The 26,041-nt window shown below is 41.8% G+C and overlaps 1 protein-coding gene across 1 annotated transcript in view; it reads left to right on the forward strand.

Moving 5' to 3' along the window:
• robo3 (roundabout, axon guidance receptor, homolog 3 (Drosophila)) overlaps nucleotides 1–26,041 on the forward strand; it is an 87,648-nt gene that overhangs the window by 46,020 nt on the left and 15,587 nt on the right. The window contains exons 7-16 of the mRNA XM_063896185.1: nucleotides 3,893–4,017; nucleotides 10,450–10,621; nucleotides 12,129–12,334; nucleotides 17,904–17,985; nucleotides 18,964–19,132; nucleotides 22,625–22,791; nucleotides 22,891–23,012; nucleotides 23,834–24,050; nucleotides 24,551–24,675; nucleotides 25,730–25,913. Coding sequence (XP_063752255.1) covers nucleotides 3,893–4,017; nucleotides 10,450–10,621; nucleotides 12,129–12,334; nucleotides 17,904–17,985; nucleotides 18,964–19,132; nucleotides 22,625–22,791; nucleotides 22,891–23,012; nucleotides 23,834–24,050; nucleotides 24,551–24,675; nucleotides 25,730–25,913 — 1,569 coding nt within the window. The remainder of the gene's footprint in view (nucleotides 1–3,892; nucleotides 4,018–10,449; nucleotides 10,622–12,128; nucleotides 12,335–17,903; nucleotides 17,986–18,963; nucleotides 19,133–22,624; nucleotides 22,792–22,890; nucleotides 23,013–23,833; nucleotides 24,051–24,550; nucleotides 24,676–25,729; nucleotides 25,914–26,041) is intronic.

Here is a 26,041-nt window from a genome sequence, read left to right on the forward strand (position 1 = left end):
AATCAGAGCAGACTGGGCTCTGGTTTCAGACAGAGGGTGAAAAGAGGTGCTGCAGCACAGGCAGTATGAGAAACATAAAGAGCTTTTTGAACATTAAAGCACAGAGACATGTCCCAGGAGAGACAGTAGGGCCCCTTTAAATATGACCATGATTCCCATTTTCTGGGATGGAGTCACTCAGCATGATAAAGTCCCATAGATGATCCGATGCAACACAGATAGGCCATCTGAATATCATTTCTGGGTCTTCTAGCATTTCACAGTTCTGTTTCTTGCTGTTTGCCTCATAACATCTGCAGGCTTCTCCATAGGTGTTGTTAAGACCTCATCATAACAATCCCTCCTCTGCCTGCCTTCATTCTCCTGTTGGATGTCAGAAACACCATTTAGTCTGACAGGTCTTTCTGTCAAGTTGCTGCTGTACCACAATCAATTATTCCAACCCTCACCACCTGTTACAACCTTACCCTCAAAACAAATCATAAATAGCTTATTCAAAAAGTAAGTCCAGCCCTATGTCTTAATCTTTGCAGGATTTAAGAGAGCACTCTCAAGCCTTCACAGAGAGCGAGCACTTCACACTCCAGACTCTCCTCCTTCAGTCTGTTCTTATCGTAAGGTTGTGTAAATTTAACTCCTTGTTTATTTCTGCTTCCTCTTGGCATGTTAGAAGACAGAAGAAGACATACTTTTATTAATCCCTTACAGGGAAATTGCTTTCTCTACTCTGTTGTGTTGACACACATTACACATACAGAGGATATACATGCACAAACACAGAGGAAATACATGCACACACAACCACATGCAGAGGAGAGGTGGCAGAGCAGAGAGGCAGCCAGGTACCCGGCGCCAAGGGAGCAGATAGAGGTTAGGTGCCTTGCTCAAGGGCACCTCGGCAGTGGCCTAGGAGGAGAACTGGCACCTCTCCAGCTACCTGCTCACTCCATATTTTTTTTGGTCCGATCGGGACGTGAACCGGCGACCCAAGACCAAGTCCCTACTGACTGAGCCACAGCCGCCCTTGTTATGTGGTCTCAGCTCCGGCAATATCCAGCACATGAAATGAATCTCCAGGCTCCTCTAAACTCTTATCTCAAGTGTTTCATTCTCAATTTAGACATTTTACCTCCCTGAGACGGCCTCCCGCTGTTATCAGTTTATGTGCCATTATTTCCACAGACCCGGTTATATATTTCAGAAAACTGGAAAATGAAGGTGCCGTGGTGTTTGATGAGCAGTGACAGTCTTTCTCTCTCTTCTAAGTGCATAGCAGCCCGGAATATTAAATGGCTGTACACAAAGTGCAAAAAGCATCAATGACATGGAGCCATTGTTGTCATGCTCTGCTACAATCCATCTCCCTGTTCCCCTCCCATGTGAGGATGCTAATGTTCCTCCCCTGCCCTAAATCTAAAGCTCAGTGTCGCGCGGAGTGCACCCATTATTGCTAATTATTTATTACAGCCTCGGGCGGTGTGCCAGCCTGCCTCCTCAAATCAAACAGTGTTATTCTCCAGACGGGGCTGCGCAGCGCGGCAGAAATGGCATTTTAATATCGTGAATGTTCCGGGCTGTCGCTGTATTTGGGTCAAAGTGTGGCGGTGTGTCTGGTGAAGGAACATGTTCAGGTGTTGACGTGTTTGTCAAACAGCCTGGCACGGTGTCAGCTGTCCTCCGGGTTCAGCACATTTGAGTCGCCTTACATAAGAAGTGTGTATTACTCTGCATTTCTTTCATATTTCAGGCCTTGCATCAGACAGGAAGACCCTTGAGGTAGCCGGGAAGTCAAAGTGACGCTGTCCCATAATGCACTCTGCGGTTCACATCCGAAACATGTTTGACCTTTAGAGTTACTGGGGGGCTGCCTTTTTGATCCCAGAACATGACCTTGCCCATCTAGGCCCCTGGAACCCTTAGCTGTGAATTATCCTGAGGCTGACACATGGAGCCTCCCCCCATCCCCCCCCCCCCCCCACTGTGTAGAGGGGCCGTCAGTTGAAGTATTCTCAAGCTGCATGCTTCCCAAAACAAGGGAGTAAAATGTGTTTGCAGGTCATGAAAAGAAGCTGGTTCCTCATCTTCTGTGAATGATCACAGGAGGCAGGGCAGTCAGGGATCCTCAAACCAGACCGAGCTCCAAGGTTTCAGAACCAGAATTCCTTTATTAGTCTAAGCTTTTTATTTTTTTCAAGTCAACTTTATTGTCAATTTTTCCATTCATGTGTACAGACAGAAAGTTCAAAATACAGTTACCTACTGTCCCGAGGTATTAAAAAAAAAAAGTTTAAGTATAAGTATATACAATATATAAATAGTATGTATATACATACACTCCTATACACCCAACATATATATATATATACACATGAAAAGGCATAGATAAAAGAACAGTCATACAAAATAACACAAAACACAGTTTCTTTAAAAGTACGAGGTCAGATATATTAAGAAGTGTATATGGTGCATAGCAAGTAAAAAAGGCATGCAATAATAAAAAAGAAAAGCACATGTTAGAAATAAAATTAAAATAAAGACTTATGGTACACAATCATGCCAAAAAAAAAGTGGCAGCAATTTAATTAAAAGTGACATAAAAAGCATATTGAAGTATTCAATTAAAAATATTGGGACATTTATAAAAAGGTATTTTTAAAATAAAATTGATTATATCATATCATAGAAAAAAACGTCTCACTTTTTTTAATTTAACCCTTTACTTTTGATCTTAATTCACTTTCTCTGCCTTTTAAGAATCAATGAATGTCATAGCCTGTAAGAGAATTGTTCTCTTCTGAGCTTATCGAGCATTATTAACTATAATTGCTTTTGGTGGATCCATTGAAGGATTTGATCCCAGCACAACATGACACCTGTCCCTTTTCCGTGTATTTCTATAGTTTGGGAGGGTCTTCCACCTCTCTGGTTTTGTCTGTCTTTAGTTTCTCTGAATGCCAATTGAGACGGAGAATGAAAGAGAAGCCGGAGATCAGGTGGGAAGATGAGAAATCAATTAGGACTGGTGGAGGGCCTCATTATGCATTCAGCCCCACCCCCCCTGGATGAAGGCCTGTCACTTACAACATAAATCAAAGGAGCCTGTGTGTGTGTGTGTGTGTGTGTGTGTGTGTGTGTGTGTGTGTGTGTGTGTGTGTGTGTGTGTGTGTGTGTGTGTGTGTGTGTGTGTGTGTGTGTGTGTGTGTGTGTGTGTGTGTGTGTGTGTGTGTGTGTGTGTGTGTGTGTGTGTGTGTGTGTGTGTGTGTGTGTGTGTGTGTGAGAGACCTCCCCACCTGCCCTCTATCTATGCTCAAAGACATCTGATTAGCTGCTGCCTGGGATCATAAAGGTGACCCACAAAATGAGCATCTTCAGTGGGTCCCTTCATTCAAAACCTATCCAAGTAAATATAGATGATCTGTGACGTAGCCCCAGCCTCTAGAAACAGCCTTACTTCTATATAAAAAAAAAGTCTGCGATGCAGCAATTTCCAAATAAAACGGGGTTTCTCTTACCAGTCCTGTTCCCTCATCACTCCGTCTGTCTCTTTATATCTTGTGTCTTCTATCATCTTCACACGGTGTCTTTATTTTGCTATATCTTTAATTTGTTCTCCAACAGTACTCATTTTATAGTAAAGGAGAAGCTTAAAATGTAGTTATTGCAGTGTATTTATTTCTGTTTGGAGGCTTGTTCGACGTCATTTTAAAAAAATGTATCTGTTTGGATCAGTGCTGATTGTTTGCCACAATTAAACTCTTTTATGTTTTGTAACTAATCATTCACAGCCATAGCACACAACTGTGTGACAGTGTTAATAATAATATTACTATATGCTAATTTATTGATTTTATCATGACCTGAGAATAATTTCTGTCTGTTATATGTGTTGCAGTGCCCCCTCAGATCGTGGTTCGGCCCCGGGACCAGATCACAGCTCCAGGTCGCACCGTAACCTTCCTCTGCGGCACCAAAGGAAACCCTCCGCCCGCCGTGTTCTGGCAGAAAGAAGGCAGCCAGGTGAGACGCCTTCTCCTCACAGAGCTCAACACACAGGCATACAGCATGCCTATAATATATGTTTTACTTTAATGGATTATATTACAGGGTGGTAGTTGTGTTTATCACAGTGAAGTTAATGTAATGAACCTTGGGGGGAGTTTGACACGATGCATAGGAAGACAGACACACATTATAATTTCAAAACAAAATCATAAAAATAAAAAACCACCTTCGCCAAAATCCAACAATGGAAAAACAAACAAGAAAAGCATACATAAAACAAACAAATAAAATAAGTCATATGAGAAGAAAAATAATGTCAATGAAACAAAATGGATCCAAATCCTCAGGTACGGAGAAAAAAGGAGGTCCTTTTTTCTCCCTCACAAAGCAGGCCGTCTCTCAAAAATGAAAGTTCAGTTTTCCATTTTTCTTGGAGATAAGAGTGTTCCCAGTTAAAAAGTGCTCTGTGAAAATGTCACTGTTTATCTGCCTGAAAACGCTGACTGCTACTAAGGGAATGCGATTAACCACATAATCATATTCTAAACTGCTGTGTGTGTCATGGTGAATATAATATTATTCTATGTTTCTCTCACACTCCTATCCTATTCAGATGTCCCTCTGGGGGCAAATATGTCTAAGTAACCACCACGTGAAAGCAGTTTATAAAGTGTGCAGCGTAGGACAAAACAGTTCAGATCCATTTTAAAAGAAAAATGAATTAACAAACTATTAACACAATATTTCTATCATGATAATACGCTGGAAGAGTGGAATGTCATCACTGACCCAGAATTCATAACAATGTTCAGAAATAGAAACGGTATTGTTCGTCAAAACTCAGATTCCTGACAGTAAGGAACATTTATATGACTTTATATGACTAACTTATTTGCTACAGGTTCAAACCCAAGTCCTTCAAACCAGATACATCTGAATTTGGTTAGCATAAAAGTATCACAAAACAATGATATTAATATGCTATAATAAAAACAGTAGCTAGGACAGATATGAAGCAGGTTTAGTCTAGTTTTATCCACGCCCCGCTCTTTCACAGAGAACTGCATCTCTTCTCTCTTTCATATCTTTCACCGCTATCCTTTTTTTAGTTTAGTGCCAGGCTGACTCACACACACAACCACACTCTCATACGCACCTCATTTTCCCATCATCCACACAGGGTATTACTCACCAAACTGTGTGTGTGTGTGTGTGTGTGTGTGTGTGTGTGTGTGTGTGTGTGTGGGTTTGTTCATGCGTATGATGTAAGTATGAGTGTGAGAAAGGCGAGTGTGTGATAAGCAGTGCAGTCTGTTGGAATGCACTGAAAGGCCTGATGGGAGTGCGGGGGTGCCTGTAGCATGGCTCCCAGGTACAGATTAGGGGGGGAGTGCGATTGGAAGGCCTGCAGAATGTGTGTGGGAGAACAAGTGTGGAGGAGAAAGATAAAGAGGAGGAAGCACTGAGGAAGAGGAAGAGAGGAAGTACGTGGGCTGCATGTATGGAATGTTAGCTCCATGCCTTTGAGTGGAAAACCAGAAATACATGTTTATTTACACATGGAAAAGAAAAAGGAGATCCGGGATAAAATACACTGCTCTGAATAAAGACAGCTTGATGTACAGTGGGGCAAAAAAGTATTTAGTCAGCCACCAATTGTGCAAGTTCTCCCATTTAAAAAGATGAGAGAGGCCTGTAATTTTTATCATAGGTATACCTCAACTATGAGAGACACAATGAGAAAAAAAAATCCAGGAAATCACATTGTAGGATTTTTAAAGAATTTATTTTCAAATGATTGTGGAAAATAAGTATTTGGTCAATAACAAAAGTTCATCTCAATACTTTGTTATATACCCTTTGTTGGCAATGACAGAGGTCAAACGTTTTCTGTAAGTCTTCACAAGGTTTTCACACACTGTTGCTGGTATTTTGGCCCATTCCTCCATGCAGATCTCCTCTAAAGCAGTGATGTTTTGGGGCTGTCGCTGGGCAACACGGACTTTCAACTCCCTCCAAAGATTTTCTATGGGGTTGAGATCTGGAGACTTGCTAGGCCACTCCAGGACCTTGAAATGCTTCTTACGAAGCCAGTCCTTCGTTGCCCTGGCGGTGTGTTTGGGATCATTGTCATGCTGAAAGACCCAGCCACGCTTCATCTTCAGTGCCCTTGCTGATGGAAGGAGGTTTTCACTCAAAATCTCACGATACATGGCCCCATTCATTCTTTCCTTTACACGGATCAGTCGTCCTGGTCCCTTTGCAGAAAAACAGCCCCAAAGCATGATGTTTCCACCCCCATGTTTCACAGTAGGTATGGTGTTCTTTGGATGCAACTCTGCATTCTTTCTCCTCCAAACACGACGAGTTGAGTTTTTACCAAAAAGTTCTATTTTGGTTTCATCTGACCATATGACATTCTCCCAATCCTCTTCTGGATCATCCAAATGCCCTCTAGCAAACTTCAGACGGGCCTGGACATGTACTGGCTTAAGCAGGGGGACACGTCTGGAACTGCAGGATTTAAGTCCTTGGCGGCGTAGTGTGTTACTGATGGTAGCCTCTGTTACTTTGGTCCCAGCTCTCTGCAGGTCATTCACTAGGTCCCACCGTGTGGTTCTGGGATTTTTGCTCACCGTTCTTGTGATCATTTTGACCCCACGGGGTGAGATCTTGCGTGGAGCCCCAGATGGAGGGAGATTAGCAGTGGTCTTGTATGTCTTCCATTTTCTAATAATTGCTCCCACAGTTGATTTCTTCACACCAAGCTGCTTACCTATTGCAGGTTCAGTTTTCCCAGCCTGGTGCAGGTCTACAATTTTGTCTCTGGTCTCCTTTGACAGCTCTTTTGTCTTGGCCAGTGGAGTTTGGAGTATGACTGTTTGAGGTTGTGGACAGGTGTCTTTTATACTGATAACGAGTTCAAAAAGGTGCCATTAATACAGGTAACGAGTGGAGGACAGTGGAGCCTCTTAAAGAAGAAGTTACAGGTCTGTGAGAGCCAGAAATCTTGCTTGTTTGTAGGTGACCAAATACTTATTGTACCGAGGAATTTACCAATTAATTCATTAAAAATCCTACAATGTGATTTTCTGGATTTTTTTTTCTCATTCTGTCTCTCATAGTTGAAGTGTACCTATGATAAAAATTACAGGCCTCTCTCATCTTTTTAAATGGGAGAACTTGCACAATTGGTGGCTGACTAAATACTTTTTTGCCCCACTGTATATGTCAAAATATAACACAACATTTGCTTTCTTGATTTTAAATGCATAGTACACACACTAGAGGAAAAGCTGCTCCAAAAGAAATAACAAAAACAAGATGTTTTTGCGTGTTATAAGTGAAACAATCTGCCTGGTTAGATTTATTTAAATAAGACGGGATATTTAAATGAATTAGATCTTGTTTTAGCTGGCAAAACTTATTGTGAACTATATTTGACCAGAATCAGGAAGTGTTGGGTTACAAAATAAGAATTAAATGCTCAAGAGTTTTCAGTTTTCTGAGCTGGTGATTTAAATTCAAATATTCAAAGGCTTTATTGTCATGTGCACAGCAGCTGGAGTGTAGATATGGCAATGGACAAACTTAAGTCTCAGGCTGCTCCAACAACGCAACATGAATATATGAAACATAAAACCAATAAAAATAGTGAAATAAATAACAGAAAATAAATTTAAAAAGTGCAAGAGAATGTTGCAAAAATGTGCAAGTGAATACAAATAAAATAGAAAATGTAAAATTGAATATTGTACAGTAAAATGAAATGAAATACTGTTTATTACAGTGATAATTATTCAAGTACAGACGTGGACCAAATTGTTGGTACCCTTCCATTAAAATAAGAAAAACCCACAATGGTCAGTGAAATAACTTGAAACTGACAAAAGTAATAATAAATAAAAATGCATTGAAAAATATCAAATGAAAATCAGACATGGCTTTTGAATTTTGGTTCAACAGAATCATTTAAGAAAACAGAATAATGAAACTGGCCTGGCCTTAAGTTAATATTGTGTTGCTCAACCTTTTGAGTGAATCACTTTAATCAAACGATTTTTGTAACTCAATGAGACTTCTGCACCTGTCGACAGGTATTTTGGCCCACTCCTCGTTAACAAACTGCTCCAGCTGTCTCAGGTTTGAAGGGTGCTTTCTCCAGACTACATGTTTCAGCTCCTTCCACAGATGTTCAATAGGGTTTAGATCAGGGCTCATAGAAGGCCACTTAAAAAAAGTCCAACGTTTTGTTCTGAGCCATTCTTGGGTGTTTTTAGCTGTGTGTTTTGGGTCATTATCCTGTTTGATGACCCATGACCTGCGACTAACACCAAGCATTCTGACACTGGGCTGCACATTTCGCTCCAGAAGGCCTTGATAGTGTTGAAATTTCATGATACCCTGCACAGATTCTTTTCACAGTGTTCTTTTCGTTGCGTGCTTCATTTTTGCGTCTGTAAACATAGAGCTGATGTGACTTGCCAAAAAGTTCCAGTTTTGTCTCCTCTGTCCAAAGGACATTCTCTCCGAAGCTTTGTGGCTCGTCAACATGCATTGTGACAAATTCCAGTCTCACTTTTTTATGATTTGCTTTCAACAGTGGTGTCCTCCTTGGCCGTCTTCCATTAAGTCCACTTTGGCTCAAACAGCAGCAGATAGTGCGATCTGACACTGACGTACCTTGACCTTGGAGTTCGATTCTAATCTCTTTGGAAGTTGTTCGGGGTTCTTTGGTACCATTCGTATTATCAGTCTCTTCAATTTGTCATAAATGTTCCTCTTGTGGTCACATCCAGGGAGGTTGGCTACAGTCCCACGGACCTTAAACTTCTGAATAATCTGTGCAACTGTAGTCAAAGGAACATCAAGCTGCTTGGAAATGGTCTTATAGCCTTTACTTTAAAATGCTTGTCTATAATTTTCTTTCTAATATCCTGAGACAACTCTCTCTGTAGCTTTCTGTGCTCCATGTTCAGTGTGGTACACACCATGATACTAAACCACACAGAGGCTACAGTTCACCCTTTAAATAGGCAGACTGACTGATACAAGTCTGAAGACACTGTGATGCTAATTACAGGACACACTTTAGTTTAACATGACCCTGTGGTCAAATTATTTTCAGACTTTCTAGGGGCACCATCATTTTCGTCCAGGCCAGTTTCATTATTTTGTTTTTTTAAATAATTCTGTTGAACCACAATTCAAAAGCAATGTCTGATTCTCATGTGTTATTTTTCAATACATTTTTATTTATTATTACTTTTGTCAGTTTCAAGTTACTAACAATTTCGTCCACATCTGTAAATAAATTGTAAGTTGACAACAGAGGAATACTTATGGAGGCACTTGACAGAGCTCAGGTGTTTAATATTATCATGGCCTGTGGGGTGAAACTGTCTCTGAGTCTGGTGGGTCCATACATCTAAACACGATGATCCATCTTTTAAAAATACCACAGCAGCTTCAACACATGTTTCACCTGAGATAGAACCAAAAAAAATGTTTTCAAGAGTCTTAAAACTTAAACTTAAAAAGATACTCAAGATGAATTGTCTAACAACAAGACTATATCTCACTGCATTGTTTCTTTTAAGTTATTATGTCTCATATCAAGTGTAAGGACATTTTCTGACTAGAAATGAGACAAATAATAAGCTGCAGCTCTTTTGCAGCAAATCAGATTCTTCAAGGGGAACACTGTTAGTATCTGTTCACCGTATGTGTTGTTATTCTCCCATTCATCCCTCATCGTCTCCGTGAGTTCACATTGTAGTGATTTCTCAGTTTAAGGGACATCCACATAGAGATAAAGTTTCAAGGTCGGCCGTTAGAATGAAAGTTTATCTTTTCTCTCCACTCCATTCAAACCGTGGTAGCAGCTATCCTCCTTGCATTCACATCTTTATTTTCAAGTGTCCAAAAGTATGTCCTCTATCCAAACATAAGCTAACACACATCTTTTAACCTTGGACATTAAAGAGAGCCACACCCAATTCATAAAAATGGCATGTCTTGCATTCACCTCTGCTGAGAGATTTAATCTTTTTATTATTTTTTTAATATTCTAATACTTATTTAGGGTGACTTTAAAAAAAAGAAGTCCAAGGACTATACCTTAAAAAATAGCCTCGTAGCTTACAGGGGCGCATTTCTAGCACAATTCCAGTTATATAAACTAATGAATAAATATGTTATTACTAAAGCTGAAGGAGGAATGATTGACCGTTGTGTGTAGCTTGGGGCTTTCATGACTTTTGTCTCAATACCAGCTTACTTAACAAAAGCACTAAAAGTAATACCTGTACGCTTATGTAATTCTGAAGAAACGTAAAAAATAAACTACTCAGTGGTAAATACTTTAATATACATCGCATCTATATCGATCTGCAAAATCAATTTTCTAAAAAAACAAAGACTAATCTTGTGAATGTTGTCTTGCAGATCTTGCTGTTCCCCATCCAGGAGCCGTCTCAGTCGGGGCGTTTCTCCGTGTCTCTGAGCGGAGAGCTCACCATCACCGACGTCCGAGTGGAAGACTCCGGATATTACATCTGCCAGGCAATCAGCGTGGCCGGCAGCATCCTGACTAAAGCCCTGCTGGAGGTGGAGAGCGGTGAGGGGAAACACACGCACACACACACACGCACACGCACACGCACGCACGCACGCACACACACACACACTCACACACACACACACACACACACACACACACACACACACACACACACACACACAGGCAGATTTTGGGGTTATGTGTAAGTGAATTGTCTGTCCTATGTTTTCACTGATTTCCCATCGACAGTTCTGTCACATCAAGATGGACATTATTGACATTGTGTTAAACTTAAATCAATAGAATAATAACCATAATTAGCATATGCTACTGCAGCTCATCGTTCCAACTAGTTAATCGTTTTTTTTTTTTCATTCCATTGAATTTATCCACATGTGCAGCAATATGAATTAAAAAACCCTTGCTTCACATCCATCTCAAATTCCAATACCATACCCTAAATGTGCAAACAGCAGAAGTCCTTATGTGACGTGATTAAGAGGGACTACTAGTATGCAAATAACCTCTCCAACATATGCTGCCCCCCTGCATGCCTCCCATTCAGGGAGTGGAGACGGGGTTTTGTTCGGCTCTGCCTGCACTAACTCCTGTACACACCCTCAGTTAGCTTCAGTTAGCAGCCGGAACCAGCACAGCATACTGATGAGGGTCTGCTCCGTGTCTGAAGGCAAATGTCAAACAGTAGTGAGAGTGAAGTGTGTTTCTGCTCAGTCCCTGCCTGGGGAGGGAAACAAAAGCTGTAGTTACACACATCCTCTGCTCCATTCACGTTATTAAGAGCATGATTCTCCTTCATACCACACTGTGTACATTTAGGATTAGACTTCCAGTCATACAGACATGGAGTGCAGCCTTATATGTCCATGAGTCTCTGTGTGAGGACTGGGGAGGCTGCAGGCACACAAGTGAAAGCAGGCCGTTAATAAATAGGCCATTTGTCCGTGAATATGCCTAATGGTATCTGCGCTTCAAATAGAGATGTGCTTACTCCTCCTTTTCCAGTGGTGCAGCTATACCAGCATTAATGTGAATATGGCTTTAAGAAATTATAATTAAGGACAAATGACAGGAATTGAAAACCACAAAAAATCCCATCAAACAAATCAACCAATGCTAAATAGTTCAAAACGTAAGGGAAAATAAATATCACCATTTAGTCTGTGATTGGATAGATTTTTTCTGAAGTGCACAGTGGACTGTTTCAGCCCTGTAGCTTTGTGTGTGTAGTGGAAAGTGCCCTGCCTGTTTTGGACAAACCATTTTATATATGCAGGACATATTCAATTAAAATAAACTAAGTATCAACATTAACTTGAAGGAAACGTACTTAATGATCATCAATAAAAGGGTTTTTGTAACTGGTTATGAACTGTGTGTATATAAAGGACAGCACTCCCATCACACCGTGCGGAACACACATGATGAATATGTATTCTAACCGCAGTGGTGATTCTGTGAGAGCATGGTTTCTCTGATGACACCAGAGGAGTTCAGTTCCGGCTTTGTGTGTCAAACTAACTGACCTGGTTCTCGTCCTCTACAGCCCCTTCAGACCGGGTCCCACCCATCATCCGCCAGGGACCGGCTAACCACACCTTAGCTCCCGGTTCCTCCACACAGCTGCACTGCCACATCATGGGCAACCCCATCCCCAGCATCCAATGGGAGAAGGACGGCCAGAGGATCCTGGGGAGCGACGGTCGCATCAGCCTGATGGAGAACGGCACCTTCCAGATCACAAACCTGCAGGTACATGAACAGAAGTTTCAAGAGTGAGAATCAGACGTGGTTTATTTATTAATGTAACCCCAGATTAATAAAAAAGTGACAACATTGTCATTTCTATGGTGACCTTCAACTCACTTTAATTCAGTGTATATTCATCACGTCTCTCATTAAAATGAAGTCTTGATTTTCCTCTCTAAGTATTTGCACATCAAACACGATGCCATTCCTGCGAGATCAACATATTCCACATGATAAAAGACACGTTTTAATTACAGGGAAAGTACGAAGCACTTAAATGGAGGAGATTTTTACCGTTGGCTCCGATGAAGAGTTTTTATGAGAGGTGCAGAATGTAGCGAAAAGGCATCTGCGAGGCGTGATCTCCATGGTAATGAGCGCGCAAGGCCATTAGCAGTCGTTAGCATCATCTTACTCCATGCTAATGAAATCCATTCTGCACAGAACTCCCTCCTGGGTGTGAAGCAGCACCTGAGGTCACCGCTGCCTCTGCGAGACGAGAGCAGGCGCACACATTAATTGATTGTGGGTTCTTAATGATTAACGATCGCTGAGACTTGCAATTAAATCCTCGATACATCACAGCAAGTGAGGACTGACTGAATGAGGGAGAGGGAGGAGCGGGAGGCTGAGAGTGAGAGTGGAGGACAGAAGGAGACAGACGCCTGGAGTACTCTTTATGCTGCATTCATGTCATGTCTGACAGTGAATGCAGCATCTTGGAAGTGTTTGCTTTGGAACTCATTTGAAGTTGTCAGAGTGCTGAAGGTCTCTGCAGACCGTGGCTCTGTTTGATCAGATGCTACGTAGGGAACATGGCCTCAGCGATGGTGCTGTGTTTGATCGTATTGTTTTACAGCGAGAACAACATTAGGATTTATGGCTTTGGATTTCAGAGATACGATCACAGCATGACTTGTAGAAATCATTCGTTTGTTTCATGCAAGATGTTTTTCCGCGCTTTACAGTTTCCGGCCTGTCGGCGATGTCAGAGGTTAGACACTGGAGTCTATCCCTTTAAAAAAGAATCCAGTCCCATAGATACACTGTCTCTGCATTTACCATGAGCTGTAGTGACAATATGAAAAGGTTGAGAGTTCTGGAACTCATTTAGGACGTATTAAGGCACATCCCTGCTTTGAGCTGAATGATAATATGCTAAGAATGGCAGTGTATTATAAGTGTAATGCTTACCATGTTTAATATTTTAACTCAGCCTGTAAACATGCTAAGATTTACTCAGTAGTATTAGCTAGGGATTTTAGACTTTGCAGACCATTAACATGCACAAAAACCTGTAGAACACACTACAGGAAAGGGAGCACCCACATTGCATAATATCAATAAAAAGAAACCTGCAAAAGAAAAAAAGGCAGATCGTCTAAACATCTAGAAGTTTGTCCCCTCCGGTTTGACATTCCAGCTCTTAATGTCTGCAGCCAAAGATACAACATTACAAAATTAGCAGTAACACACATGAAAGTTCCTTAAAAAGCTGGACTTCATGTTCTGTTATATTACCATCATTATCTTATCACAGTGGATACAAGCTATTACCAAAGCAAAATACCTTTAATTCATTTACCAATACGTTTGATTTAAACACATTTCAATCCTTAATGTTAGCTCTGCTCTGAATAAAATAAATGCAACAACGAGTGTGGAACACAAACACTGATTGACAGTGATACAGAACTGATATACAGTAATCAATATAAATAAGTAGATTTCATCAGGGCGCCTGGAAGGGGACAGATGGTGCGTTTGTTCCTTGTACCCTGGCACCGAGGAGATGCCATTACCCTGGGATATCTGCCAGACACACACACACACACACACACACACACATACACACACACACACACACACATATCCCTCACTGCCAAGATGCCCTGGACAGACGGGAAATGTGTGTGAGAGGTTTGTGCTGCTTCTTCATGTTGGTGTATGGGAAGTTAAAAAAGCAAGTCGGGGGGGGGGGGGGACAGGACAGCCTGAGCAGTGTGAGGAGGACTGTGTGGACAAAAGAACCCTGGTGGTAATCAGGTTAGAGCAGGAAATCGAGTCGATGTGTTGACTTTAAATCCCATTGTACACGTGTTATAGTCTTTAATCACATTCCACTCTGCAGCGTCCTGAGGAAGGATCTGACATCATTATCCACCTTCTGTGTCTATTGTGCAGAAGGCTGACGTCCACGCTCAGCGGGTAGTTAGCAGGTGGTGGACATAGAAGAGAGAAAAAGAGTCCAAAGCTCAGCTGTCTGACTGGCACAGGATTTGAGGAGCAGAAGTGTCCCTGATGTCAGAGATAGAATCAAACTGTGATAAATAAGTCATATTCCAGATTTGAATGTGGAGCCCCCTCCCTCCTGCTCCCCTCTCTTCCTCCCGCCTGATCCATTTCTCAGCAGTGTGTTCTGCCGGCCTTGATTCATAGTCAGGTGTCCCGGCTGTTTATCCCACCCGCCCTCTGTGCCGCTTCCCCATCTACCGATCAAACGCCACCATCTGGGGACCCGCTTTTTACCCCCCTTCAGACAGACGAAGCATCAGCTGGCCCCCACGGGTCAACTCAAGGTCAGAGCCTATAGAAAGTGAGGAGGGGCCAGAGAGAGTTACCTGTCCCCGCCTGCAGGACGCTCTGACAGGCCACTTAGGCCTGAGTAATTCCTCTGTCAGCGCTACTGATGAGAGGGCCCAGACCTCGCTCAGCGCTCAGCCAGGCATTAGTCAGGATCGGCCTCGAACATCCTCTGCATAATGTATCAGGTTTTCAATGGGAGGGAAATGGGCGGGCAGAGTAAGTGAATAAGGGAGGCTGATTTTTTTTTTGTGGATCGTTTCTGCATGTGAATTAATACTCTACAGAGAGCGGAAGCTTTGCCGCAAAACACATGAAAAACTAATTGAGATTCTGCATAACACACACACACACACACACACACACACACACACACACACACACACACACACACACACACACACACACACACACACACACACACACAGAGTGTGTCACAGGAGAACTGTTTAGAGAGCCAGCTGTCCTCACAGGTGCAGGTAACATTAAATACAGTCTCTCTGCCCTCACAGTCTACTGCTCCATTTATTATTCATGTAGTTTCACAGTCTCTTAGAGTTTATATTGTAAACAAATATGCTCCTGTTTCACACCCAGTCGCAGAGTATGAGACTTTAAGACATTGGGACATCTGAATGCATTCAATAAAAGCTTGAAATGTGAATGTTGGAAACCTCCTGCCCGTGCTTCTTTTCCTCCCTGCACTGCGATCTGTTTAGGTGCGATCAGTAGTTGGCATTCATGGCTGCCCTTTGTACTCAGGAACGTGTTGATGAATGTGCAAGAGCTGCTGGTCAATAACTAGAGGGCACACCCATCTAAATTCTGCTTCAAGACACGTTTAAACAGTGTTGCAGGTCTCATTAAGTCAACCCAGTATACAGAGTTATGAAGTGTATTTAAAGAGGCCCTGTTCTACTTTTGGGCGATTCCCTGTCTTTTTGTGTGTTCTACAGGTTTTAGTGCATGTAAATGGTCTGCAAACACTTAAATCCCTGTGGTCCCTCCAGAAGGAGTTTCTCTGAAAAACATTCACAAAGCCAATAAAAAAAAGCACAGTGTGTATGAGAAAACCCTTATTCAGTATGCATTGGTTCATTTCTTTAGTGCTACAGTTTTTTTCCCCCACCTGTGGTAATTAGACTGCAAATCACTTGACAACCTCCTGGTGTCCTTTGTCTTCTAATGCCCTTAAAAATATTGTACATGTTAAATTAACGATGGAAGGAAAGTAAGAAGAAACAAAAGAGAAAGTAAGGAAATAAGGACAGAAAAGAGAGAAATGTGTCAGGGAAGCTAACTTGCCCCCCCCCCTCAGTGTCACATTCCCCGTGTAGAGACCCCCAACATCTCCCACTGTTGTAGGCAATTTCACAGCCCGCCTGGCTTTTGGCTTGCTTCCACAAACATTTGATAGCCAGCATTCACATGTGTGCACACACACACACACACACACACACACACACACACACACACACACACACACACACACACACACACACACACACAGACACACATCTATCACACACCTCTTAATTACATCTGCTTGTAGCCCATCCAGAATGCTAAGCAGCAGCGCAGGAGGAGAGTGGCGCCTCAGACGCATCTAGACCTCGAGCCGGTCATTAAAATTCTGTCCTTTGATCCTTCCTTCAACTCTCCTCCTCTGCCGTGTAGGAATCAGACGGGGAACATAAAAGCCACCAGCTTGACTTTAGCTTTCACTTCAAATTGGTCTTTTGAGAGTTCATCATTCATGATAGAAAACGAAATAACTGCAATTGACAAAATGTCCAATGTAAAAGCTGTTAATTAAAACAGATGTTAAGGTACACTTAATGAGAGTGTGAATATTCATGTGCACTTAACTGTTGGATTCCTGAGATGAGCTGTTTTTACTGCCACAAATTAACAATGAACAGATTCAGATGAATATATCCAGTTGTTGCTGAATGTTGCATTTTATTTAGAAAATACTGTCAGAAAGAAGTTACTATTCCTTTTCATACATTAGTACTGTAAGCAACACACAGGAAATCCTTAAATAATATAAACATATTATTAAACATATATTTAATAATATGTAAACATATATTACACAGTAGGAAGAAGCCCGCTTTTCACTTAAATACATACAATCGTAAAGTTAAAAACATTTTCTAGAAAATATTAGTTGATTATAAAAAGCCCCATAGCTTATTTACATAACAGGTTTGAAATAAACCCTTCATAATCCCCCTTATTATAAGCAATCTGATGCCTCTGGGATGAGCTTCCAACACTTTTTGTAACAAAATAAATGAAACCCTGTGAAGCTAGAATATTTCTTTTCAAGCATAATTTGCCTACATTGGATTGATTTTGCTAACTTATAACTTAACTTATGAGGCAAAATACCCTACCTCTAGTGAGGGGCCCTGGCCTTTGTATGTTTTGCTGTATGTGGCCCTCACGGAAAAATGTTTGGACACCCCTGGATCAGATACTTGTACGATAACATCTGTGTATTCCATGCCTGCAGAGATGGACGTTTCTCACCAAACGATGCACCTTTCTGACTTGTTGCATCATAATAACAAAGTCAGAAAGACTAAAGTTGATAACTCTTATTTTATAGATTCATTTTTAAATATATTGGCAGAAATCAGAGCTACGAGCTGCTCTAAACTGATACTAAAAAGCCAGGTTTGCTTTGATCTGAAAGTGTGAAAAGTCAGCTGGTGGGTTTCAGATGAATAACCGCTCTCTGCTCTGCCAGCTCCCCTCACAGTACAAACATTCTGCTCTGAGAGATATGACATTTAGTCTCAATCACTGCTAATGGGAACATTAACATATATCAAGTTCTCACACACACACACACACACACACACACACACACACACACACACACACACACACACACACACACACACACACACACACACACACACACACACACACACACACACACACACTAAACTAATGATGCAAGTTTTACCGTTGCCAGGAAACGGACTCTGGGGTGTACACCTGCCTGGCTTCCAGCTCCAGTGGAGAGACGAGTTGGAGTGGAGTGCTCACTGTCAAAGGTAAATTGTCTCTGCGTGATTTAAATACATGCAAATGACCGCTGCATGAGGTACAAGCGCAGAGAGGAAACATTTACTGCTTTAACCCTTCATACTGCGGAAAGTATCACAGAAAATATGGTGCAGACATTTAATTTTAGTTTTTGCATTAAACACAGAAGAGCAGGAAATGTCCGTGTTTGAGAGGCTGAAACATCATTTTGCCCTTTGCCCTTGTTTATCAAAATATTTCCTCTTAATTGTGATATTGTGTAATGAATGATCACTCTTAGTATTGAAATATCATTATTTTGGCTCAATTTGGAAAGTGTTCTGTGTATCACTTTACTGTTTCAATTAAGAGCCATGAAATTATAAGTTAGTGGATTTTATTTTTTTACAAACATAACAAGGTTCCTTTAGACTCTATAAATATCGTGAAATAAACAGGTTTATGTCCTAATAATGACCAGCTCTCTGTACATTAACCCGCTCACTAAACGATTCATAATTTGACACAAAATATTGATTTTAAATGATTTTATTGATTGAAACATACATTTTTGTATCTAGTTTGCTAAAATCAAGAGTAAAGCCATTAAAAACCATATTTAGAAACATGAAATTAAAACATTTTGCTCTCATTCAGGACAATATTTTGAGATATTGTCGGCTATGCTGTCATTATTTCTCCATATCCAGGAGGGATGAGTGCTTAAAATATTTAAAGATGTATTTAGTGGCTTTAAATACAGACTTTATTAACCAGCTGCTGTTGTGACACTTATTATCTGTGTTATTTAAGATCCAAAAGTTGTTGTAATAAAGCTAAATTGTGAAGTCTGTTGGAAGTAAGGAAGCCCCCCCCGCAGCTGTGCTGGTGCAAATCTTGAGCCAACCCGAGCGGATCCCTCAGAGGACACTAATCCTCTCTTCTTCTGTTTCCTATCTTCCTCCCTCCTTTCTGCCTCTCTCTTCATCCTCGCTCCTCCCCATCAGATAGTGCAGACCCCTCAGTGGCTCAGACCACAGAACCCTTCCAGCTGCCGGGCCCCCCCCACAAACCCATAGTCACAGACGTGTCGAAGAACAGCGTTTCTCTGACCTGGCAACCAAACGCCCACGAGGGAGGGGCCGCTGTCACCTCCTACATCATCGAGGCCTTCAGGTGAGTTTATCAGAATCTAACTTACGTAAAAGGCCGGTGTAAACACACACACAGGGACACACACTTTCATTAGTTTTAACCTGATCTGTTTGTCTCAACTATCATCCATTTTTGAGTCAGAGAGCCATGACTGCCTTAAGAGAAGGCTTTTTCTACAAATCATTCACAAATTATAATTTTTCAGCAGTCAAGGCTGTATTAAATATCTTAAAATGTGATCATTTCAGTGGAAACGTGTTGGCCTTGTCAGTTGTCACCATAGAAAAAGTCTCAATGTATTAATATTGGACCTTGAAAAGACTCAACAGACTCACCCTGTTATACAAAATGCACTTTTTGCTGTCTTTTATACATAAATATGTGTCCCCGGTGTGCAAGGAGACTCACAAAGTGTCAGAAAATCTCTAAAAACGGGGGGACAAAAAAGCTGATCCAGATTTGCTTGGGGGCTGGCTGTACATTGAACTCCTGGCAACGTCCCGCCCACGTTGACACATCCCAACCTATCGTCCACCATATACAGTCGTGAGCTGAATTCCCCCCCCTTCCAGCTGTGTGTCTGTGTGTTCAGCAGGATGTCTGCAGGAGGGACTTAGAGTTGTTGTATATATAATACATATAATGTCTCTGTTGTAGTGGTAAACACTGAGAAGAGTTTCAGAGATAATGCTGGATGTGGTTTGGAACATAATATGATGTTTAATCACGGCAGCGTTTAGCTGAGTTTCTCCCGGAGAGATCATGACGCTCCAAAGGGGCGTGGTTTAGCAGCAGCTCCAAAAGGGGCGTGGCCAGCAGCAGCTCCAAAGGGGCGTGGCCAGCAGCAGCTCCAAAGGGGCGTGGCCAGCAGCAGCTCCAAAGGGGCGCGGCCAGCAGCAGCTCCAAAGGGGCGTGGCCAGCAGCAGCTAGTTCATTTAAAGCTACAGTCACAGAATCAGCACTTCAGGAACAGGGCTGAAATAGAGGGGGATGAGGCATGCTACAATGGGGGATCTGTTTGCTATTTTGAGTAAAACTCTTCACAGACAAGTTTTCTAATAGATATGGCTCTATAATATATTGTTCAAATATAGCTCAATACAAGGCCTTTAAGAAAAAAGCTACATTTCAGCTCTTCATACGGTTTCATTAATTTTGTTACAAAAAGTGTTGAAAGCACCTGGGAAGGAACTTTGAGAAGAAGTCCACCTTGGATTGATTATGTGTAAAGCAGATTTATCTGAGCGGGGAGAAGGCGTCCAGATAAAGATAGGCAGTGTTTTGGGGAAATGTGTCCTTTTAGATAATTTGATAGAGAGGGGAACACCGGCAGAGCGTAATCAGATCGACCTGTCCACCGCGGCCGAGCGTTTCCAAGTAACACAGACTGATTCTGAATAAAGCCGCTGAGGGCACCACTGGGATGTCAGCCATAACATTTCCTGCCCTGAGGTGCTGAGGAGCACAGGGAAGAGCGAGGCTTTGGATCTTGTGTGTGCATGTGCATGTAATACTTCTTTCGTTGCGCATAAAGCAGAATACTACCTGGAAATATGCATAAATAATGTGTTTTAAATTTAGAGGATGAGCAACATACAAGGACATTTTTATTCATCAGTTTGCACAGACTACTTTAACACAGTTGTATATCTCTGTACTTTAATTGGTGTCAAACTGTGGAATTCTTTACCAAATGATTTAATGGTGCTTTGATTTACAGACCATCTGTTATAGTAAGCAGCAGGTAAAATAAGACTTTCTTTTCCTGCTTCTTTCCATCATGGGCTACAAAAAACAGCTTAAAGTGTTTTGTTTTATAATAAGTGCCATGAGTAAAAACTATACTATAAAACTTATAATAACATGTGCTTATTTAAAGTACGAAGACAGTCTTCTATTCTCCCAGTCAGACTGCATTCTGTTTCTTTTCTGGGGCTACAGCCTTGTGTGTGAACTCCCTCTGAGCATCTCCTCCACAGAGTCACCTTGAATCTCGCCTAGACACACACACACGCACACACACACACACACACACACACACACACACACACACACACACACACACACACACACAACACACACACACACAAACACACACCCAACGAGATGAGTATTATTCATTCTAGTGGTTTCCCCTCCTTGGTTTAATTGTGCAGTTTAGCACTGAAGCTAGTTCAGCAGGAACCTGCTCAGTACCCTCGGGGGGAAATCTAAATGTGTCAAACAAATGGTTGAGGAGGCCTCTGTTACTGCCGCTCTGCCAAGGTGACGATAAATTCACAAAGAAAAGGGGAGTTGAAGGGTGCGGGGGGGGGTAATGCACCTGGGGAGTGCCACAAGGCTGAGAACATGCCCTCATTTCCACTGGCAGCTGTTCCTTCTAACAAGCCTCATTACATTATTCAACAGGACTGCAAATTGTATTATTCGCAGATCTTCTAGTGAGCACCAACGTGTCGGTTCTGATTCCTACATCTGCCATTTTTTAGCAGATATGAAATATTAGAGGAAGTCAAAAACAGATCCTGCTGTTGCCGGGAGATCTGCTCATGCAGTGGTTACATTGTGAAGCTGCACGTCAAATAAACACCACAAAGCAGGGCTGAAACATGAGCACACTGCCAGGGCTTCAGTGGTTGGATGTAACCAAGTATATTCAACGATAGTAACCCAGTAAACCTTTTGTAATCTTCTGCAAATATTTCATACAGCCCACTAGCTCTCTGTTCTGTGTGTGAGCCCTGGCTTCTTTGCAGGACACACACACAGTCCTGTCTTGGTAAATTGGAAAGAAAACATTTCTAAGATCGATCCAAACAAACCTATTCCAGTCAGGACATGGGGACAGGATGGATGGATGGAAGAGGAGGAAAGTGGTGGGAGTGAGTGAGATGTAAATCACATGATCTGAAGTAGAAGGAGGCACGGATCGGTTTGGGTTTTGAGTTCAAATATCAACAATGTTTCTCCAGAATAGCAGACTAAACCTTTAGGTACACATTTAATGTAAATGTATATTACCTTTTTACATTTCACAGGCCAAAATAGCATTTCACCTCAACCAGCTTTTGTCGTTTGTTGTATCAAACATAGCAGTTACAGGGGAGATGTTACTGTTATACTTTAGAAATGTAGTTGATAACTACTGCTGACTTGATGGAAAACGAGCAGAGGAAACACTGCCTGATTGTTGGTCCTGGAATGTTGCTATTACCAGTAGGAGCAGATTCATGCTCTACTCTCAGGATATAGCCATAGATTGAGCAAAATTGACAAAAACATATTTTCATAAAAGTTACCTTAAAGTATATTTCCCTGATTATTCTGTAAGGAAGGTCAAATAAGTAAATATGTTAGGTGCTTCAGCTCTCCTGTGAATTGTTGCAGTCGTAACAAATGAGATACAGGTCATGGCAGTTTGCAAACGCTCAAGACACATTTATTTTTTATTGTAACAGCTGATCAGTAAAGATCCTAAAGTGATCCTCAGTTGTTTCTTCTCTCATTCCTCAGCCAATCAGCAGGCAGCACATGGCAGACTGTAGCCGACATGGTGAAGATGGAAACACACACAATCACCGGCCTCCTGCCAAACACCATCTACCTGTTCATCGTCCGAGCTGTCAACGCCTATGGCCTGAGCGACCCCAGCCCCATCTCTGAGCCCGTCAGAACTCAAGGTCAGTCCGCAGCGCCGCTCAGAAAATAAAACATGACTCACAACGAGAACCGTGTCCCAGTGCATGTAGCAGAGAAGTAAATATGTGTGTTTCCCTCAGATGTGAGTCCTACAGGGCAGGGCGTGGACCACAGGCAGGTGCAGAGGGAGCTGGGGGAGGTGGCCGTCCAGCTGCAGGAGCCTGTCACCCTGACAACGTCCTCCATCAGAGTGTCCTGGACTGTGAGTGGCTCTTGTTTGATTTAAGGAAGGAGACTTTGGAGGTTCAGAATGGAGAAATGTCAGCCAATTCTCCTGGGAAGTGAAATATTTCACCTACTTTATTACTTTTGACTCCCCTCGACTCCCCGTGCAGAGCACAGGCATGTGAACTTGGAGTGCCACTTTGTCTCCTTATTATTGCCTGTTATACACTGAAAAAAAATGAACTGTTGACTTGAATTAAATATTTTATTGTCAACAGATGTTACATAACTGTATGAGGTTAGTTAAAAGCAATACTATTAAGTTGAACCTATTACTTGTTTACTTGAACTTAATATTATTGCTTTCAACTAACCTAATAAACTTATGTGAAATCTGTTGACACAAACCTTTTAATTAAAGACAACGTTTCAGTTTTTTTCAGTGTGGGCATGGCATAGGTTGATACGGCACAGTTTGCTGGCACTAGGGACATCTAAGATAAGATATACTTTATTGATGCCAAATTGGGATCTTTTTTTAAGTAATTAATCTTATCGAGGACGTGTCTACACTTTGGAAAATATTCTCTTAGCACGGAGTCATAGTGCTTTGCTTCGTTTGTCTTTTCCTGCAGAAGGTTCTTTTAGAACTAGCTAAATTCCTGGGACTGGGTGAGAATGCTTCAGGATTGGTTGAGCGTTTTCACTTCGTTGCGCAAATATCTTTGTCATTTCTTCCAACAAACCTTCAGTGTCTGCCATCAAGTGGAGCTCCCCTGTGTTCTCCATGCTCCAGAGGTTCCTATACGTCTTCTTCCCCTTATCTTCCTCTAATTCCCCCCTATTTCAACTCTTCAGGTGGACCGTCAGTCTCAGTACGTGCAGGGCTACCGGCTCTTCTACCGTCCTAGTGGGGGGTCCTGGCTCCTGCAGGATATCAACTCCCCCTCCGAACGCAGCACCACCCTCACTAACCTGCTCAAAGGAACAGCGCACGAGATAAAGATCCGTCCATATTTCGATGAGTTCCAGGGAAAGGATAGCCGGACGTTGCTGGTTCGAACCACAGAAGAAGGTGATAAATCCTGTGACTTCTTCAAAGAGATGCACAGGAAGCGTCTTTAAATAAACTCGGGTAGACTTCTCTGACATTGCATTGCATTGAACTCGGACGTTTATTAGCCTGTCTGACACCACATTAATCTCAGTAATGTTATCTCATTTGCCGGTTAATTTTATATACTCCGCACTTCTGGGTTCATTTATATTGATCCTTTTTTCATTAAATTCACCTTCCACACTCTGCGTTTCTGAAGCCTGAAGTTTTTATCAGGTTTATATGAGCTGATACCAACTCCAGATTAAAAACAAGGGAGCACATATTTTACGCCATCAGCACTTTGGATCGACCTGAGTAGCTGGGAAAAATAAATCATTATTAACTTTTTAAATAAAGACCTAATTTCCCTGTCTGATAAAGCTCCGTGTTCACATGTCCTCACTTCTCTCCCTTCATCCACTGTTATTTTAAATGTGTGTACTCACTCACAGAATTCTGTCCTCCCATTCTCACAGTCCCCAGTGCCCCACCCCGATCTGTTACCGTGGTGACGGTGAAGCTGAGCAACAGTTCCAGCATCAGCGTCTCCTGGGAGCCTCCCCCTAGCGAGATGCAGAACGGCATCATCCAGGAGTACAGGGTAAATACCTCCGCCCTGTCCATATGTGACACGCAGACTGTCACTGTGTGTTATCTGCAGGAAACACTTAATGATAAATGAATAACAGCCTGAAACAAACAGCGCAAAGCTGCTAGAAAACATTCAACACTGAGAAAACACTGCTTTAGGACAAGGAACAGGTCACCATAGTTGGAGAGTTCCATTTGAACCATTCAACCTCACCAGCACAGTACTCTCATTAAAGCAAAGTTTGGTAAGAGAATTGTTCTTAAAGGTTATGGTTTTATATGCAAATTATGTATATTATCTTATTAAATCCGACTATGTTATAAACCTCTAATTTTTGATTGATATATGAAAAATGACCTCTGTTAAACCTTCACAAAGTTTATAGGAATAAAACTTTACAGATGTGTATGGTAAAATTCCAAACAAATACAAAAATGTCAGATAATAGTTTAAATGAACTAATAGACACCGATGTGAGACTTCCCCGTTGATGACTTGCATTAAGAGAATTATCGTTGTTAAGTGTTCTGAAGTTGTATGTGAAAATATGCAAATAACGCATTAAACCTTGCTCACTTAAAATAAACTCCTAAATGTCTTTTCTGGACATGGTCTCTAAGAAAAAATATTGTAGATATGCAATATACAAAGCTCTAGCCCATTTGAATTTGTCTGAGTTTTGCTTTAATGTTCACATTTTAATAATAAAAGGATTGATTCAATTAAATTGATTTAATAAAAAATGGAGCTGGGGGTCTTTAGAGAATTCTGTCTCTAGATGACTTTAATATTTAGTTCATTTTGACTCCATTCAGAGAAGGAAAAGAGAAATCCTGAGGCTGTGTTTCAGACTTCAGAATGGAGCTCAGTGGTTCTTCGTCAGGTTCAATCTCTACTGTACATCCAACACAGGGAATATCTGAGAGCACACTGATGAAATATTGCAGAATTGTTAACCATTTCATCAGTGAATCAAAAGCAAATACACTTTCAGCTTAAGTTCATACGCTAATAACAGAGAATTGAGCAGGAGAATAAATGCACTCTCCCTCTATCCCCACAGGTCTGGTGCGTGGGCAGCGGTGGAGACAACCAGACGCGATACTACATCAACAGGACGGTGGACGGGAACACTCTGTCCACCGCGCTGAAGGGCCTGGTACCCGGCGTGCTCTACCAGGTGGAGGTGGCGGCAGTGACCAGCGCAGGCGTAGGAACCCGCAGCCAGCCGCTGTCCGTGCTCATCAGTGAGTCCACGACACAAACAACATCCCTAGAGTTTAACATCTCAACAACTAATAGATGAGAAAACTGAAACATTAACTTTAATTCAATGGTTTATGTCAACACATTTCACATTCCTGTATTAGGTTAG

The sequence above is a fragment of the Eleginops maclovinus genome, chromosome 11 (assembly GCF_036324505.1).
Source record: "Eleginops maclovinus isolate JMC-PN-2008 ecotype Puerto Natales chromosome 11, JC_Emac_rtc_rv5, whole genome shotgun sequence".
Classification (NCBI taxonomy): Eukaryota; Metazoa; Chordata; class Actinopteri; order Perciformes; family Eleginopidae; genus Eleginops; species Eleginops maclovinus.